Source organism: Acomys russatus, chromosome 12 (assembly GCF_903995435.1).
Source record: "Acomys russatus chromosome 12, mAcoRus1.1, whole genome shotgun sequence".
NCBI classification, from domain to species: Eukaryota; Metazoa; Chordata; class Mammalia; order Rodentia; family Muridae; genus Acomys; species Acomys russatus.
The window spans coordinates 33,983,517-34,003,102 of record NC_067148.1 but is presented as its reverse complement, the minus strand read 5'-3'; the positions used below and the strand labels follow the sequence as shown (position 1 = coordinate 34,003,102).

Sequence of the window (19,586 nt, the reverse complement as noted above, 5' to 3'; positions counted from 1 at the left end):
TCATTTTGCATCACCAGGTGTAATCTTTATTTGATCTGTGAAACGTATGAGGACCTTACTTTCTATGCACCTTCTGTTGTTAATGCCTGGCAGTTTTTAATGTCTTAGGGAGTAAGACCAATGTAGAGCTTAGGGGTTCCATCGTGATTCAGTGAAGAATTACATAAGAGCCATAGAAACAAAGTCAGGAAGTAAAGTGACTTTGAGTGTTTTCACTGAATGTTATTCTAGTCAAGTGAACTGAGAACTGTGCTAGGGCTCAGAACTTACAACCATGGACCTTTTCATAGTCAGAAAAAAGCTTTAAGAAAACTAAACTTTACTGATGTGAATGTAACAGCAGAGTTACAAGTTAGAAGCACGATTCTTCTGAGTTTAAAAATATGAAGTATCACTCTAAAATAGCTTTGAAATAGGTAGTGTGTGTTTATTATTATCAATGGGTATATGTACATTTGTGTAAATATAAATGATAACAATGGGCGCGTCTTGAATTTGGGAGATTTGGCTTTGAGAGTTAATGGATTTTTGCTAGCGTGTTCACCTCAATGACTAGTGAGCATTCAGCTTTTGAGAAATCGTTAAAGTAAGGTTAAGAAAATGGAGGGAGCTGCCTATAGAGCAGGGTTATAATATCATTAGATGCTTATTAATTCCAAATAGATATTAAGAAGTAGTAACCTGGTCAAATAAAGAGGAGCAGATGGCACCTACTGAGACTGTAGTGAGCACGCACTACTCTGGCGACTCATGGAACTTATACTGTATGACGTTTGTGGGTGTTGGTAACAAAAGCATCCTGCTTATTTCAAGGGATGTCAGTGATCCAGTTTCCCATCTCAGGTGGTAGCCTGGTCCCAGACATTCATAATAACACCTAAAGGAATGGCTCTTATGTTTTCAATTAAATAAGACTCAGACATTTAGAAAATGGTTGCCAAGGAAAGTGTTTGTTCTTCCGGCAGGCCTTGGAAAACAACATGTCTCTTGATGAGATTGTGAAGCTCACATCCATTGACAAGTGGTTTTTGTATAAGATGCGTGACATCTTAACCATGGACAAGACGCTGAAAGGGCTCAACAGGTAAGAGGATTGCCTTGAACCACTCTACAAGTTTTCTTTGTGTGTGGTTTTTTTAGTGGTGCTCTTATACAGCTGGCCAGAAGTTGGCTTCAGTCAGCTAAGTGATGCTAACATTAGGATAAAGAAGGCATAGTCAATGAATGACTCCCAGTTTCTCAGATATACTTTGAAAGGCATCTACTAATACATTGAATCATTTTCTACTTTCCTTGTTGACATCAAACACTGTGATTTTTAAAACCTAAATCTTTTGAACTCAGAGTAATTACAGTATGTTTATAAGTATGTGTTGATTTACATATAGTTAATAAGAAACTCAACAAATGATATTCTGATTTTATGTGCATTTTCTTTTTAGTTTTGAAACCTAGTTCTGCTTTTTTCTTTTTTCACATATGCATTTATATTATTACACATATATAGAATAAACTGCCTACAGCAAGAAGAATCATGAATTAATCAGGAATTATATAAATGTTACATTCATAGTGTTTTGGTTATTTGTATTTGGCAGCCTTGAAGAAAACATCTCTCTTATCTTGGTGCATCTAAAATTCTGAATGTAGATCAATATCTATCATATCTCCTCATTATCAACTTAAAATACCCATCTAGATGTAAAAATATCTTAGCCTCGGAACAATTAAGCTTAATTGTAAAACTAAACTATCTGCTCTTCAATCTCATCAGAGACTTGAGAAGGAATAAAATTAAGTATCTGAGTGTACAAGGAGTGCAGGTTAGCTGGATCAACCTAGTTCTGCTTTTAACATTAACCTACACATCGCTCTGTATTGATAGGAAAGTTATTTCTCTTGAATTCTACTGATATTATTAACATGGAGACTTTCAGTTCAGCATATAAATAAGTCATGCTCATGTGTCTCCCAATAGCCTCTTTCCCTCTGACTAATTTACATTTTTATTTCTTTATTTCTTCATGGCCATTAAAAAAAACCTTTCATTTCATGTTGAGAATATTTTGATAATGTCAGATTTAAATTTTATCCTTTTTAATTTTTATTTGAAGGCTGTCTATTGCGTTGACTCTGGCTTAGACAAGTTTAATGCATACATCTCTGAAAAGAGGGGCATCTATTACAAAATTAAGATGTGAGGTCCTCTTTAGCTTCTCTCCCTAATGCACAGAAACACACTAATATTGGACCAAAATCTCATCTCTAAGCCTAGGAATATACTTAGAGAAAGGAAGATTTGGTAGTATAAGTTATTTTCAAATGACTTGGGGGAAATGCGGACAATTTAATTACATAAACCGTTGAGGACAATGGAAGTTCAGGAATGGGGGTTGCTCATGGGATAGCAACTACAAGAGATAATGGAGCTATTACACTGCCTAATTGATCTGTGGACATAACTGGCAGTGAAACACCTGCTTTTCTTTTGAAATAAGATTAATCTTTTAATTATACTCATGTTAAATTCTTGATTTTGTACATAGGGGTTTTGGCAAACAAAGATGAGCCTGGACACCATTGCCCGCAGCCATCTTTTTAAGAGCTTGTGTAAGATGAAACAGTAGTCAGCAAATAAGACAGGGATGGAGCCTATACATCTCTCTAAGGTTTTCGCTGACTTAGGGTTTCTGTTCTTGGTTTATGACGCCAGCAAAACCTCCATGTTGAATTATAGCCTGTTCCAAGGTTCGGTTTTAGGCAAGAGATTTCAAAAGCCTATGAAAGCACTACAGTGAAACCACACGGGGGCGCCAGAAACTCACAGTGCGCCAAATAGACACCGAGTGGAGAGTAGCAGATGCTATAGTGATTGAAGTGTGCATTTGATATTCGTTCTGATGTGTGTGTGTGTGTGTGTGTGAGAGAGAGAGGGGGGGGGAGGGCGGGAGTTAATGTTCTACTTAAATAGTTTTTGTTACATCCAGAAGTCAGGTTAAGATTCCAACTAAGCAGAAATAAGTGTATTATAAAAGAAAAAGTCTTTGGAGGATAAACAAAACAAAACAAAACAAAAAAACCCCACTCATTGCTGTAGGCTACTTAAAACATCATCTTGACTTCAGATTATGTTCCAAGTATTTGCTGGTATTTTGACATTTTTAGCTTATATTTTTCTTATATAAGTGCATTCATAATAAATATTTTTTCCTTTGTTATAATGATCTGCATAAAGCTACTTTAGAGCATGTAATGATTTTAAAGGTTCTAAAGCATTATATCTTCTTGTATATATATGTTTTGTTGCTTATTATAGCATGAAATCTAAAGACCTGTAGTGAGACTCGAAAGACACTAAACCTAAAATCTCTGTTATTATCTGAGAGATACTGTTTGTACTATTCACTCTCTTTTGAATTACATTGATTGAAACAAATACCAATGTGATGAAGTTATAAATATTACATAAATAAGAAGAATGGATGGCCACTGAAGCTAGCTGTCTCAACCTTTCTATGTTATACAAGGCTCTGAGGTCAAAAGGATATCAAAACTGACTGAGTCTAAGTATTTGACACTCAAGTTTCCTGGCCCAATTTTCATTGTTCTCACTGGTATCCTGGGCCATGAGATCTTTTATTTCCCTAAAAGCTTCTGCATGTCCAAGAAGATTTAGTTTTCAAATTATGCATAATTTTCAAAATAATAGGAACCCTTATCACACAATTGACATCAGGAAGTAGTAGGCTTTGTTACTAGTTTGGATAAGGGCCGAAAAGACTGGTTGCTCTTTTTGCCTTTGCATACATTTGTGGTTTACATTGTTTTAAAATCTTAATTGCTCCTATGTTCAAAAATCAGACTCTGGAGGTAGGCCCAGGAGGTATTTATTTATTTGATGTATGTTGAGAGGATTCCAACATTTTTCTGCTTCTGCACATCTCTGGTACCCATGCACTCAAATCCGTTTGCAGCCTTCGTGTAGATTTCCGGGGAAACAGACAGCGAGGGCCTCACATGGGAGAAGAAATGTGACGCGGGGATAAATATGGAATACTTGATATGGGTTGTTTCCGCTCGTCCTTTCCTTATGTACTGAAGATACACAGGCTGTGGGGTTATATATTTTAATTTACCACCCTAACCCATGTGGAATTATAGATTTGCTACCTACTATGGCTTCATACACTGCCGGCTAATTTATGCATAATAGTTTCGATTGTGAAGCTCAAATAATAAAAGAATCAAAGCCAGGTGCCCAAGATGAGTTTTACCCTTTCTCCCTGAAATAAAAACTGTAAATAGCTTTAGACATATGCATTGAAAGGGCCATTTAAAAAAGATATTCTTTGAATTTGCTGATAGAACTTGCCATATATCATTCCTTTACTTTATTTGTGATATATTGTTTTAATAATAAACCTATCTCTTAAGGAAGCAATGTTGGTGATGCAAACACTCTCATCACCAAAGGTCCATAGCACACCATTGTGACAATGAACCTAAATGTTTCTTTACAGTTAGTTGTGCTGTAAAGTTTGAAAATCCAATAAACATATTCCCTTTAGAGCATACTGTCACCCTAACTGGTGGGCAATCTGTTCCTTATCCTTTCACATAGTCTTACCAGTGTCTTTTTATAATCTATTTTATTTTGGTTTCTTATATCTCTACCTACTTTCACCAACCCCCCAATACTAGGTAGGAGAGAAAGAAGGTTAGAGGAGAAAGGGGGCAAAATTCTCTAGCTATTTCCAGTTGTTTAGGGTCACTAGGCTTTTTTGGGGGGGGGCAATAGCAATCTCAGTCGTCAGGATATCTAGCAATCCAGCAAACCAGCAATAGCAAACACAACCAGCATCAGCCTTCTTCCTTCTCAGAGAACCCCTCGAAGTGTTCTCTTCCTCTCTCTGGGATCTGGGATTTATACCCTCTTAGAGTACTCAGTTTTAAATTATCTGCATCTGGCATAGACCATGCCCCTCACCAAGCTGCAAGAGGCAATTATTAGCTGTGCACAAATTAAAAGCAGCCCCATATCCCACACTTGGGAATAAAACAAAAACATAATTACACAACTGAGTTTTTAAAGAAACCCAAACTTCCATTACATGGAATTCTGAAATGGAATTTAGAATTTAACTCAACTCTCCAATGCAATGTACTTATGCATTTAGACCACTGAGTATGAATGACCACTGAGAAGGATGGGGCAAAGTAATTGAAGCAAAGTGCTAGTTATAGAAATAAGTGATGTTATAACAAGGGGTCCCCTTCCATAAAATGTGGTGGAAAACATGTAACATGAAATCCAAGCCTTCATTAGTGTGATTATTTGAGGTAAAATGTGCTGATCATCAGATCATTGTCTTTTAATGCTGCATACTTATCTTATCAGAACTCAGTTCTGATCATTGTTTCATCAACCCATGAGCACAGTAATGACACTTTGGGAACAATATCCATTTTTTTTTCTAATTTAGATGATAGCCATTATTTAGACAGCTTCAGACAAATTTTCCCCTTTCCTATTTGTAATCACTGACTTTTATTTTGTCTTTATTTATTGCTGATGAAGAATACACACACACACACACACACACACACACACACACACACAGAGAGAGAAAGAGAGAGAGAGAGAGAGAGAGAGAGAGAGAGAGAGAGAGAGAGAGAGAGAGAGAGAGAGAGAGGAATTGAAATATAGAGGTCTAGTACTTTACCAATGCCTATTAACTGCACATCAACAGATCACTACACATTGGTGGATTGTCTTCAAGGAGTTTGAGAAGTTAAGACTATTTGAAGTTCTAGTAGAATTAAACATGTACACATATGCATATATAGACATACATGTTTATGGCTTGCAGATATGTTAGGTACCATCTGGAATATTACACGTAATAAATGCTTCCACCAGAGTTATATTTGCTACTAGAGGCATGGTAGGTCAAGCACCGTACAGCTAGCGCCTATGATAAATTTTAATTGTATTAGCAATGACTAGACAAGCCCAGGCTCAGAGATGCCTTAGCTGGGATGGCATTGCTATAATAAAATATAGGAAGGTTTGTTTGTAAACAGGAAGTATTTTAGGACCATATGCCCCAAACATTTTATTTATAGCATCAAAATGGATTGAACAATTTTCAGTTGAAAGGCAACCATAATATTGAAGGAAATATGAACAGGTCAGAAAAATTATGAGTTCCTTTTTTATCCTGTTTCTGCTGCTCTGAAATTGTGTGTTTTCAAACACTATTCATCTTTTGGAGTCATTAGCTATTTCTAATATACCACTCCAATTTAGATATACCACCTGCCTAATTCAGAGAATTTATTTTAAAACTGAGACATTTAAATTAGAGAAATCTAAAAACATTAAAAAAATTCCTGGCTCCAGCAAAGCTGCATTAGGCTTCACAGTTTTCCTTCAGGTAAATGTTTTCAAGAAGAAACAGCCTGTCCATGTTAAGATAGCAGGTGGAAGGCTTCCCACCATTTATGGCAATTGCAATTTTCCTGGAATGGGCCATTTTTGCCCTCTGGCTTTTATGCTCAGTGATGCCATTTATGTTAGTCATGTTGGCGATAATTGTTTAAAGGAATTTGTGTCCCACCATTTTAGATGTTCGTGTATACCTAGTGAGATGGACTTTAGACTGTGTAAACATTAGAAGCTATGGCTTGGATTTATTTCTCTATGAATGATTGACATGCATCTGCTATTGGCTTCTGGAAAATACAGAAATTACTTTTATTCAGCGTTCTATGGGCTTCTATGACTTTTATGCTACACAAATTCTGATAATATTAAGATTTCTTCCCTTTTCATCTCCCCTTACTGCTATAGCCAATAAACTAAACAAGGGGAAAGTACAGTCTTCAAGGGTCTGGTTTCTACCTGAACTTTACTATGTTTGTGTGATAAACTGTGCCCATTGGTGGGTGCTGAAAAAAACCACAGGCATGCCTATTGCTTAGGGAAACAATCTCAGGCAAGCCTAGTGAGTCCTGCTTGGGCATTCAAGTGGTAAATTGAGCTCAGTAAAGTCAGCCATTTCCCTGCAGCCACAAACTTCTGGCTGATGTAATAGTGCAGGTGTCACCTTAGCCGGAACAGTCCCATTGAATGCCCTCTCCTACACATGCTGGCTTCTATTGACTTTTTATTTAACTTGCTCACAAGGCATGGAAAAAATCAGACAAGAACACTTTGTGCTTACGTTTGATTGAAGCTTCCAAGGGAAAGTGTCGCCCGAGTCATTAGAACTTACACGTAAGGATGAGATTGTCAGTACTTTAGTTCCCAGTGTTAATTTATAGTTTCTGGTTTAAAATATTAAATGTAGTAGTAATTCAGTGAAACTCCTATGAACATAGCATAGTTGCCTGTCATGATTTGTTTATTTTGGAATGACAGATGTTTATGATAACTTATTCTTTTGGATGTGGTAACAGGATGGGGATGGTAGGATACTTTAGTGCAATACTCTGATTTGATTCCCAGAAAATGGTTTTATGTCACTTTACAGCAATACCAATTTACTGTATTTCTTAGTTCTTTTGTTTTTGTTTTCAAGACAGGGTTTCTCTGTGTAGCCTTGGCTGTCCTGGACTCGCTTTGTAGACCAGGGTGGCCTAGAACTCACAGAGATCCCCCTGCCTCTGCCTCTCGAGTGCTGGGATTGAAGGCATGCACCCCCACTGCCTGCCTGAATTTCTTAGTTTAACCCCAATTATAACAAATGCCTCCATCTTATTTTACTAGGCTGATGTATAAGTTGCTGAATGTGACATTTGAAGTGTTACACATGACAGGAAATCCACTTCTCCGTTCATGACATATTACTATTCTGTGTCTTTAGACTTCATATCCCTAGCTACCTATATAATGAATCTCTTTAAAAAATTTTTTCTTTTGTACTTTTGACTTTCTGAGACAGTATCTCAGGAAGACTCAGCATACCTTGAACTCACTATGTAGCTGAGGGTGGCCTTGAATTCCTGATACTCCTGTCTCTGCCTCTTAGGTGCTGAGATTAGAGGTGTGTGCCGTCTTGCCTGGCTATGGTGAAGTTCTTTGAGAGTAATAGAATTGAATCATACTTAAATGAGAATATTTTTTTCTTTAAAACAGGAGTATTGCTATGGGAAATTTTATGTTCAGAGCTAATACAAAAATGCAATATATTTTTAACTAACCTTTATGTTTTTCATGATGAGAAAGGATATTTTAAATAATCTCATGGATGTAATATGACTCCATTATTTTAATTAATAATCTACTTAGTTATACATGATACAAAACTTTACACAATGCATTTAATGTCCTAGAATACCTCATTTATTAGTTAAATAAGAGTTTCACAGGTTGACAATAATTGGGAAGTGTAGAAGCATTCTTATGATTCTGGCACAAGCAAGTTGTTTTATTCAAAAGCTTGTCAGAATGATATTCAGATAATTCATAGAATGTATTGTTATATATATATAGTCTTCTTTTTTTTTTATTAATTCTTGTTACATCTCAATGGTTATCCCATCCCTGGTATCCTCCCATTCTTCCCTCCCTCCCCTTTTCCCCTTATTCCCCTCCCCTATGACTGTTCCTGAGGGGGATTACCTCCCCCTGTATATGCTCATAGGGTATCAAGTCTCGTCTTGGTAACTTGCTGTCCTTCCTCTGAGTGACACCAGGTCTCCCCCTCCAGGGGACATGGTCAAACGTGAGGCACCAGAGTACGTGAGAAAGTCATATCCCACTCTCCACTCAACTGTGGAGAATGTTCTGACCATTGGCTAGATCTGTGTAGGGGTTTAAAGTTTACTGCCTGTATTAGTTCAAGGGGCATGTCACACAAAAGCCTTCACTTACCAGAAAACTGGGACAGAGGGGAGGACATCCTATTGGGACTCTAGATGAGAGAAGCATGGGAGAATAGCAAAGTAGAAGGATCCAGAGAGTCCTAGAAACCTACAAGTAGAACATTATGATAGGCAGATTTGGGCCCAGGGATCCCGCTCAAACTAATATATTGTTATATTATTTACATTTATGAGAATTAAAATCCTTAAGTTGAATAAAAAGTACTTATACTCAAAGTGTATAAGTATGAATTTATTAATATCAGTAATTATTAGTTATCTATACTGTTAGTGTGTCTAATTGCAGTATGATGAACTAGGCATTTACTTGATATCATTTTCCTTTATTAGTAACCATGTTTACTTATTAGCATTTATTAATGAATATTTATTTGCTACCCATTTTGTGCACGATCTTTCATTACATCTCTTATCACTTATCGATGAATAAATTTTAGTTATTGACCTGGGCTTATAATCTATATTAATAGCCACACATAGATAGGTTTCATTGGTGGGCATATTAAAAATGAAAATGCTAATTTAGGGAACCTTAATGAAGACTAAAACTTCAAGACCTAATGCTCTCACACACATACCTTCCATCTCTGTATGAGCGGTCTGTGAAGAGCTTCATCCTTGTTTTACTCTGTGAATGAGGCCCCCGAATGCTTAAGGTACTTCCCCAAGGTTTCACAAGTGGTTCATGCTGGGGTCATGTCTGAGTCCAAGGGAAGTATGCTTTCCTTTAAAATAGTTCACTGTCAGAGCAGTGGCGTGAAGAGAGAATTTCCTACTAAACACATCAACGGGTGCTCATTTTCAACAGTCTGATACCATGTAGAGAGTGGGTGGGGAGGGGAGAGTGGAAGACAGTGGGAAAGTGTCCACTGGAATTGGTTACAGGGAGATAGGAGGGAAGATGTAGGTACAATGTGAGAACCATGTAGTGGGAGAGTAGATGGATTCTACTTAGGAAGTGCAAAATTATGATTGCTACTGTATTTTATGCTAAGCTTAAAGAAAGTGAGAGTCTTCACCATTCCGTGAAGACAGTGTAAGAGCAGAGGCTAAACTGAATATTTAACTATTTGACCATCAGTTGTAATAGTTAAAGCTACCCAACACTATTGTTCTGTAATTATTCAATGCATTGCATCATTCTCCAAAATTAAATTACAAATTCCACTAGTGGTAATAGTAAATATGCAAATATATTAATACACATTTTAAGTTAAAAATGTACTACTTTGTGTGTGTGTGTGTGTTTGTGTGCATGATGTGTATATGCGAGTAAAGGCACAGGCTGTGCTGTGTGTACTTAGAGGACATCTTTCAGGAGTCAGGTTTTCTCTTTCCATGGTGGATTCTGGGATTGAACTCAGGTCTCCAGGCTTGTGTGGCAAGCCCCTGCATGTGCTGAGCGATTCCACTCGCTTAACTTACTTCTGCACTAGTCCTGTCATAATAAGAATGCCTCTCCATTTGTAGGAGTATAAAATAGTGTTCATCATTCTAAGGAAGAACATAAGTCCATTCAAACGAGTTTGAGTTTGAGTTATCTATTTGGCTTATATTTTTGTGGGAATCAGCATAAAGAAAGCAACTAGGAAAATTTATATGATATATCAATTAAATAAAAAATATTAGTTGTGTTAGTGAAAACCAGAATTTCTCAGCTGTAGCAAAGAAAGGAGAAAGAAATAAAACACATGATTCCTGACTGCCTGAAAGAACCAACCAAATTACTAATTGCAAGATGAATAGTCCAAGAAACAAACTGACTGTGGTGGAAGATGCCATAAATCAGCATCATTAGGTTCTAATTTTTTCTAATTATGTAGGAAGGCTCTAAATGAGCTGTTTACTAATAAAAGAAGCATTATCGAGTTGTTTTGATTTCCTAAATAGAGATTATATACATGTCAGCATTTGGTACTAGAGTACTTACAGGACAAAGCTTTTCTAGAGAACAGGCAACATTTTTATAATTTTCCTAAAAAAAAATCTACATCTTCAAACATGTACATTTTTAGAGTTTTTGTTTGTTTGTTTGTTTTGTTTTTATGACAGGGATTCTCTGCATAGTCCTGGCTGTCCAGGACCTTGAACTGTAGCTCAGGCTAGCCTCAAAATCAGAGATGCACCTGTCTCTACCTCCCAAGTGCTGGAGTTAAAGTGCTACCACACCTGGCCCCATTTTTGAACTTTTTAATGAAGCACTTTTATAAGAAAACTTCCAATTTTACTAAAAGATCTGGTTTACTCGGCAAAGAAGCTTAAGGCAAAACCCAGATATTGTTTGTAATGGCGGCACCTGCATTTCTCTTGAGACCTTAGACACGTGTGCTTTACATATGATGCCGCTGCGAAACAGCACGGCCCCATTTTTTAATGGATGGTGAAACTGAGTCCTGCCAGTCAGAGGAAGTCAGGGACTCTGACTCAGTGCCCCGCCTTCACTTCTATTCATGAACCCTTTCCACAAGCATTTCAGAAACACGGCTTTTAAACAGACAGTTTGGCGATCAGGTCTCTTCAGCTGTCGTGTTGTGATTGCTCGGTTTTCCCGCTGGAATAGTTGACCTCACTTGGAGCAGAAGTACTGTAGTGAATATGCCCTTTTCTATAGCTCTTCTGGGGAGCATACAGGGAGCTTGACGGGGAACAAGCTCCAAAGGCCATCTTGAGAAGACGTAAACAGTTTTTAAAGGCACGGAGATCTCAGAGGATATCCTTTAAAACGTTTGCTTTATTAATAGTAACTTTTGACATATTCACTTATCTGTATACAGAGAATAGTGCATGAGCCTATTGAGTAAAACAATAAAAGGAGAACGGAAATCAAACTGTTAAAATGATGGAGGCTGTTGAGTGCGAGGGTGTTTTGACCTGGTCAATAATACCCGAGACGCCATAACAGCGCATAAAACCACAGAGGTGGAGTATGCCTCATGTTGGTACCCAAAATGCCCAGGAACATTCCCTTCACAATTCCAATGTCCATTTTCAAAGAGTGAAAACTATAACGTTCCTCACTGCCTGAAGGGCTGGATGCAAGAATGAGACCTAGGATAGCTACTTAGGTGGCGGAGATGTGGCCCTGATCTAGGAGACTTTCTGGTTAGCGCTAATGAGCCTTTCCCACTTTCCTTTTCCTCATCTTGTTTCATTGTTTTCCACTTTTTTTGTTCTTGCAGTTGCCTCGGTGAACCACCTATGACCTTGCTGGTGGTGTGCTGAGACTGTACCTGTGCGTCGTTTTATCTCTTAGGCGTCCCTCCCTCCGTCACCCTCTCCCTTCTTTTTCTTTTCCTTAGCAGAGATGAAGATTGGCAGTATATTGCTAGTTGCCAGAAGTCAGTCAAAGTCATGTATGCTTTGAAGTTGGATGCTTGTTGCTTAGTAGGACATGTGTGATGTTTAAAAAAAAAAAAGCACTCTGTTGAAGCATTACCTGGTTTTAACATAAAGGATCTTCAAACAGACTTTTTATTGAAACAACAGATTATAAATAACATCAAAGAATAGCAAGTCTTGGTTTCCTGCCAGGGCTTTGGATGATCCTTTTTTTTTTTTTTTTTTTTTTTTTTTTAATCTGTGAGATATAAATTTGAAACCTATATTTATGGAAAACAGGATTTTATTTACTTAATCTATTTTTGTGTGTGGTGGTAGTTTTAATTTAAAGTAAAAGTTAATTGTGTTAATTGAGACTAAAGCAGCACTCCATTGTATGGACTTTGCCTTTGGTTCCAATGACTCAGGTGAAGGCCATTGGAAGTTTGCTCCATGGACTCAAAAAGAACCTTTTAGATATACTTAGATGTATGATGTTCTTTTTTTGTTAGTTTTTTACTTGATTTTCATCTTTATTGAATCATAGGCAGAGACATAAAGAGTTCAAGTATTTTCAGTGAATTATCACTGATAAATAAAATGTGGTTTATGAAGGATTATAATTATAATAACTGTACCAGTATATTTGCCATAATTAGTAATACACACACACACACACACACACACACACACACACACACACATATATAATCTCTCAATTATGTAATTATATAGCTCTGGCTTTTCTGGAAGTCATTGTGTAGACCAGGTTAGCCTCAAACTCACAGATCTGCCTGCTTCTAACTCCCTAGAGGTATAAAGGCTTATATCACACCACACCTGGCCATAATTAGTACTTTGGTATTAACATTTCAAGGAAAATTACATTATTAAGGTTGATAGAATATGAGGGGCCTTAACAGGTCGGAGCTGATATAGTATTTCTGAATAACCAGGGAATCTAAATTTTAGTTAAAAACGAATATAGGACTGAGGATGTTAAAAAAAAAGTGGTAATATATTTATCTAGCTACCCAAGGCATTGGGTTCAACCCCCAGAATCACAAAATAAGCAGAAAATTGTAAAAAGGAAGACAGGTGATAGCATAGGATAGAGGAACTAGAAATAGAGTATTTAAAACACTACAGTATCATAAGGAGCTGTCAGAATAGTTTGTGTCTTTTAAGCTAAAGTGCAGTTTCACAGGATGCTGTCTGTTGAGAACCAGTACTTCCGACACGATTGCATCATTAATGCCAGCTTGGCTCAGATCCCACTAGATCAGTTCCAAGATGCTGTGCTTTCCTGTGGGCACTGGATGGAGGTTTTACATTCCTTCAAAGACCCCATTGCTACAGAGGAACACACCATGGTACTATCAGAAAGGAAGACAGCTTAATAACACTCACCTTGCGGTGTCCTCTTTTAATCTTCTGCTTTTCTGAACACCACTCATGATTTTGCAAAACATCTTCTGTAGTTCTGTTAAGGATATAGGCATGGCCTCTTTGCCCAAAGGAAGGAAATACGATGAGAAATAATCTTTCCACCAGTGATATTAGTGTGATTGGAGCATGGCATTAATATTTCCAGATGCCAAAAATTACTAGCAATGTTGTGCAAACCCGACGGAGAAGTAGACGAGGGTTTGGAGGATGAAGACCTGCCAATCAGTTCTCTTTTCTTATTAAACCTGGGGTCACTTACTGAGCAGCAGGACTATGGAGCTCCCAGCTTCTGCCTCTCATTTTTCATAAGAGAAAGGACAACAATTGAATTGCAGGTCCATCCCATAATTGTAGGTTGAGCAGAGTGCTCATTCTCATATGAGAGCCTGTGTAATATGGAAGGAAATTTGTTTAGTATGACTTGTGAGTTGGTGGATCAGAGACAAGCAGTCAAGTGGCAGAGAGGACCCCTCGAGTGCACGGCTCCCCTGGCAATTGCCATGCTGCAGGCGCTCCTCCAGTCTGTTAATAGATTTCCCCAGCTGCTCTGAGCCAGGTGAAAATTTCCTTATTAAGGAGAACTTATTCCATTTCCTTTCATCATTTATTATTGAAGACCAAGTGTGAGTGGAGGAAGTTTCTGAGATTACAGGGTAGAATTTTAAACAACAACAACAACAGTAGCAGCAGAATCCACACTGGGAATCTGGGAAAGAGAGAGAAAAGCTTGTATTGTTTATAACCCAGAGAACACACAAGAGGATTCCTGCCAGAGAGGCTGACCCATAGTGTCTAACCAGTAAAAGATTACAGCAGAGTGTGTAAAAACTCCCACTGTCCTGGTTTAAGATGTTTTACCTCTAATTCTGCGCTGCTAAGTAGAAAGAAGTTAGGAATTTCAAGAGAGCTGTGTCTTAGCCACCAGGTGGGTCTCTGTTTTATCATGTAGATTTTACTATGAAATGATAAAAGACTGCCCTTTGTACACTCTACCCTTGAACTGTGGGGGGCAGGGGGAAGCAGGTTGGGGAAATAAAAGTTGTATCTATTGAAGACTTCCTTATCCTGTCTTGGCAAATATGTCTGTCAGATATATTGGGCCATAAGGCTGAAGATTATGCTTCAATGTTATAGAGAGAGTTGGGTGACTGATCAGGCATCAAACTGTGCCTGTCAATGTCTCGTGGTTCTTTTTGCTGTAGGCAGTTTAATATATATATATATATATATATATATATATATATATATATATATATTATATATATATATAAATAAATATATAAATATAAATGTATATGTAAAAAAGAGGAAAAAGTTGTATCTATAACATATTTTAGAAGATGTAGCTCTGTAATATAGATTTAGTATATATATGTTTAAGAGAGTGAAAATAAACCAGATCCAGCTCACACACAAGTCAGTAACAGAAGGGTCATTTATCGCACACATTTAAGAGCCCTGTACCTCAGGGCTCTGAGCTCACTGGTCACCAGATAGCTGAGTACAATGCTCCTTTGATTTATAACAGAACAGAAATAGAGCATCCCTTAGTGAAGGTATCAGAATACAGCTTTGAATACAAATTAAGCAGTTATATTTCCTTTAGTAATTACTGCGCTTTGTGTGTGTTCCAAATGAAGATTTTAAAATCATCTTTTGGAAAAATAAAATTGCTACATTCCTTTTCTCTAAATAGTTTGACAGGAGGGAGGGAGGGAAGGAGGGAAGGAGGGAGGGAGGGAAGGAGGGAAGGAGGGAGGGGAGGGAGAGAGAGAAAGAGAGAGAGAGAGAGAGAGAGAGAGAGAGAGAGAGAGAGAGAGAGAGAGAGAGAGAGAGAGAGAATAAACTTCTTGAGGTGATGATGAAAGTTTTGTTCAGCAGACAAAACATAGGTGTGGGCAGAAAAGAACCTGGTTTTCTCTAAGGTTGTTATAGGGAGATGGTACCTCTGAGGTTGTTATAGGGAGGTACATGTTTAGGACAGTGGTTCTCAGCCTTCCTAACACTGCAACCCCTTAATACAGTTTCTCATGTGGTGGTGACACCCCTACCACAAAATTAGTTTCATTGGTACGTCATAACTATAACATGGCTACTCATATGAATCATAATGTAAACACCCGTGTTTTCCAATGGTCTTAGGTGGCCCCTGTGAAAGAGTCTTTGACTCAAAGGGGTCTAAGTAAGGAGTAATCCTACCTCAATATTAGCCAGGATTACTCATCCTGACTCCAACTCTGAGGAAGTTTAACTTTATTTGTTTCACTGGCCTGAAGCTAATGATTCATGTCTTAAATTGTCTCCTCTCTTACATTATTGTAATGGAGTACAAAATAAAATTTTGCACTAGAACCAGTTGGAAATAAAGTTAGTTTTCTTCTGCGTGCAATGACATGCCAGCCCACCATTTTTCCCCACAGAATCAAAGATGGTGGTAGACAGAGCTATCCTGTTATCTGTCTTGGTGGTTAGAGTACTTGTAATCAATCAGGCAGCTTCCAACTTGGGAAAGGCAAAGCTAACTTTGCCTGTCTTTTTAATTGCTATGGTGGGTTTAGGATTAACCTCAGTTTCTCAGTGAAGAGGACTGAAAATTGCTTTATGATGTTTCATGTTTAAAAGTAGAAATTAATAGCTGGGTATCCATGAGTGAAAACCTATAAAAGTCCTTCGTGGACTTTACACGAACACAGCTACTTATTATTTGCGTTCATTTATGGTTATGGACACTGATGTAGTAGTCGGTCTTCTTTGATGAGCTCTAATTTTCAAGACATGCCAAAATATCTTGTCTACTGTTGACCTAGTCACTGAATAGTCAATGTTAAAAAGTTTGCTTGTTTACTATGAATCAGCTCATGAGCCTAAAATATGCACTGTGCAGTTCTACCTTGATGCATTTGCTTCAAAATTGTCACCTGGTAAGAACTGCACAGAGCTTATTTTAGGCAGGGGTGCCTTTCAGAATAGCTCCTGTATAGTACAGGCACACTAATGGCTGTTTGTCTATCTCCAAGACACTGTGACCACTTAGAATGTAAACATTCTGGATTTTATGTCCTGTCATTCATTCCAGAAACATGCCCAGGCTCATCAAGCATGAAAGCACCGGTGACAGGACAACAGTGGACATGCTCCACTGCTCCCTGTTCAGTTTCCTATGCATGTTCTAGCTCTAGATTATCAGAAGATTTCCACACTTGCCACGATCCTGGCTGCTCTAGGTTAATTCACACACAGTTGCCCTTGCTTGTTGAGTGTCTGTCACCATCTTCACCTGTAGAGAGCTGAACTTTCTTTGCATTTATCTTCTCAGCCCTCTGCTGCCATCAGACTTCTTACACGCAACCCCCTACCCACTATCTCTTCCCTTTCACCTCACGTTGTCCCATGTAGCTTATCCCTACATGAGTTAGTTTGAATCTCCATCATTCCTTTCCATCAACTATTCTTTTGTAATTCCTTGGGCGTCCAGCATAGATTTCTAGGAAGAATATTATATGTATTGGATAGTTGGGTAGAGTGGCTAATAGCTTTGGGTGGCCATTAAGCAAACTGAAATGTGAGTGACTACAGATGTAAATTTTAAGTTTATGAAAAAGCCAGTTGACTAGAGGCTTGCATACCATACAGCACAGCTCTTGAGCATGTAGCAAAGGGCTTACCATACCTCAGTGTCTAACAATAGAAGTATCAGTAATTCAAAAACTTTCTCTGAAAATACATTTCTATAACAAAATACATATTGAAACCTGTGTATGTTAAAACTCTAAACAGCAATTAAACAGCAAATTCAAGGCACTGGGAGCAATGTCCTGATTAGAGACAGAAGGATATTTAGGTCCAACAAGAAAAAGAATAGACTTGGGCAAGTCAAAGACAAGATAGCCTACACCAAAATTGATATTAAAACCTATGAAAATAGTGTGTGTGAATATTAATGAATTAATATTCATTAATAAAAAGGTAAAGATTAAAACAGGTAAAAGTACAAATGATTTAATTCAGATATATTCTTTCTTAGTTGAAGGAAAAGGTTTATTTTTAATACAGTTATAATTGATTTCTTCTTATAGATACCCCCTAGTCTGTTCAGAGGGGGGTCTCCAAGATATAGGGAAGCAAACTTTCACGAGACAAAGTGTTTAGCCCTGGCTCTCTTTTGGTCTTAATCCACTCACCCATGGAAGAGGATGAAATACATATTGACAAATACCTACTTTCTGTGAGCACTGTCTGGCACTGAAGACAGTACACATATGAGAGATGAGGGCAGTAGCCTCAAATGCTCACATGTGTTCTGGGGACATAGAGCATGTGTTTCATTTTAAAATGCACAGTGTAGATAGGAAATGCTCACAATGTTCACAATATTCACTGTGTCCATTTTAACACACTGCATTTGTGGTATGTATTACAGTTGTCTAATAATAGCACTTTTATAGTGCGCAGAGTTTTAAATGATGTCTTTAAGTTTTTATACTGCTCCCTTGCCACTTGAAATAATTTATTTTAAAATTATTTTATTCTTTGATCTTTGATAATTTCAAACATGTCTTTATTTTGATGACTTTTACCAGTCACTCATGGCCCTCTCTTATCCTCTCCCATTCCTGTTGACTACTTATTCACAAAGTTCCTCATTTTATGTCTATTTTAAAAATTATTTGCTTTGATTCTATACATATGAGTATTTTAGCTGCATGTATATATGTGTACATGTACATTATGTGTGTACTTCCTGGTACGTGCAGCAGCTAGAAGATGGCTCCTGATGCCCTGTAACAGCAATTACACACTCTGTGAGCTTCTGTGTATGTGCCGGAACTGAGCTCAGGTCCTCTTCAAGGGCAGCAAGTGCTCTTAATGCTCTTAGCCCCTGAGTCTTCTCTCTAACTCCATGTAGGTTTAATTATGGTCGCTTGCCTGAATTAGAACTGGACTGTTTACTGGAACACAGGAAATTTACCAATAGCTATCCTCCTTCTCAGTTATATTCTATTAGAGTTTTTGCAAAAAAAAAATGTTTTATTTAGTAAGAGCAAGATCTTCTGCTATCACTTTATGTTTCAGTTTCATTGTATTGAATATCTAACTGCTGTAATTTAATTTTATTGTGTCAGCTACTGCTGGCAGCAGCCCTCAGGTATTGGGTAATAGATGGTTTACAGTAGCATTTTATTTTTATGCACCTTAGCTCTTTATCAATTATTTTTCTATTGGTTTTGGAATTTAGTTATAAGGTGGATTTAATCACGTTGTATCTTTTCTGTTACACCAAAAATTACACTAATAATTTTATTTATTTAATAAACATTTGTTAAGTGCTGTCCATGGGCCAGATAATGTGCTATGTTTTAGAAATAATCTGATAAGGGAGCACTTTATGGAGAGAGTGTGCAGCGCTGTGTAATGTTGGAACAACCAAGTCAAGGAGATTCTCATTCTACACACATGAAGACCTAGAGTAAAATTCAGACACTGGGAAGAAAAGCCACAGATTTAGGAATCATCATGTAGCTAGATTAATAGACCCCATGACCAGTGGATAAATATGCACAGGGATGAAATATGGTCTGGCTAGAGTAGGTGTCAAAAGGCAGAGCCTTGACAAAAAGGCACACCAGTTGCAATGGATATAAAACAGGGTAGGGCATGGTGGCACACTTAATCCCAGCACTCAGGAGGCAGAGGCAGGCAGATCACTATGAGTTCAAGGTCAAGTCTACAAAGTGAGTCCATGTTAGCCAAGGTTGCACAGAGAAACTCTGTCTTGAGAAACCAAATCAAACCAACCAACCAACCAACCAACCAACGGTTGAATAAATGGAAGTCTCTAGTTCCAAACATGAAAGTTCATTAGAACCATTGTAAAGAAAGAGATCTGGGGTGGGGAACATGGAGGGAGGGAGGGAGGGGGAGAGAGAGAG

At 37.7% G+C, this 19,586-nt stretch overlaps 1 protein-coding gene across 1 annotated transcript in view; it reads left to right on the top strand.

Annotated features, from left to right (window-relative positions):
- Cps1 (carbamoyl-phosphate synthase 1) overlaps window positions 1–19,586 on the top strand; it is a 111,594-nt gene that overhangs the window by 51,986 nt on the left and 40,022 nt on the right. Inside the window, exon 21 of the mRNA XM_051154156.1 lies at window positions 966–1,084. Coding sequence (XP_051010113.1) covers window positions 966–1,084 — 119 coding nt within the window. The remainder of the gene's footprint in view (window positions 1–965; window positions 1,085–19,586) is intronic.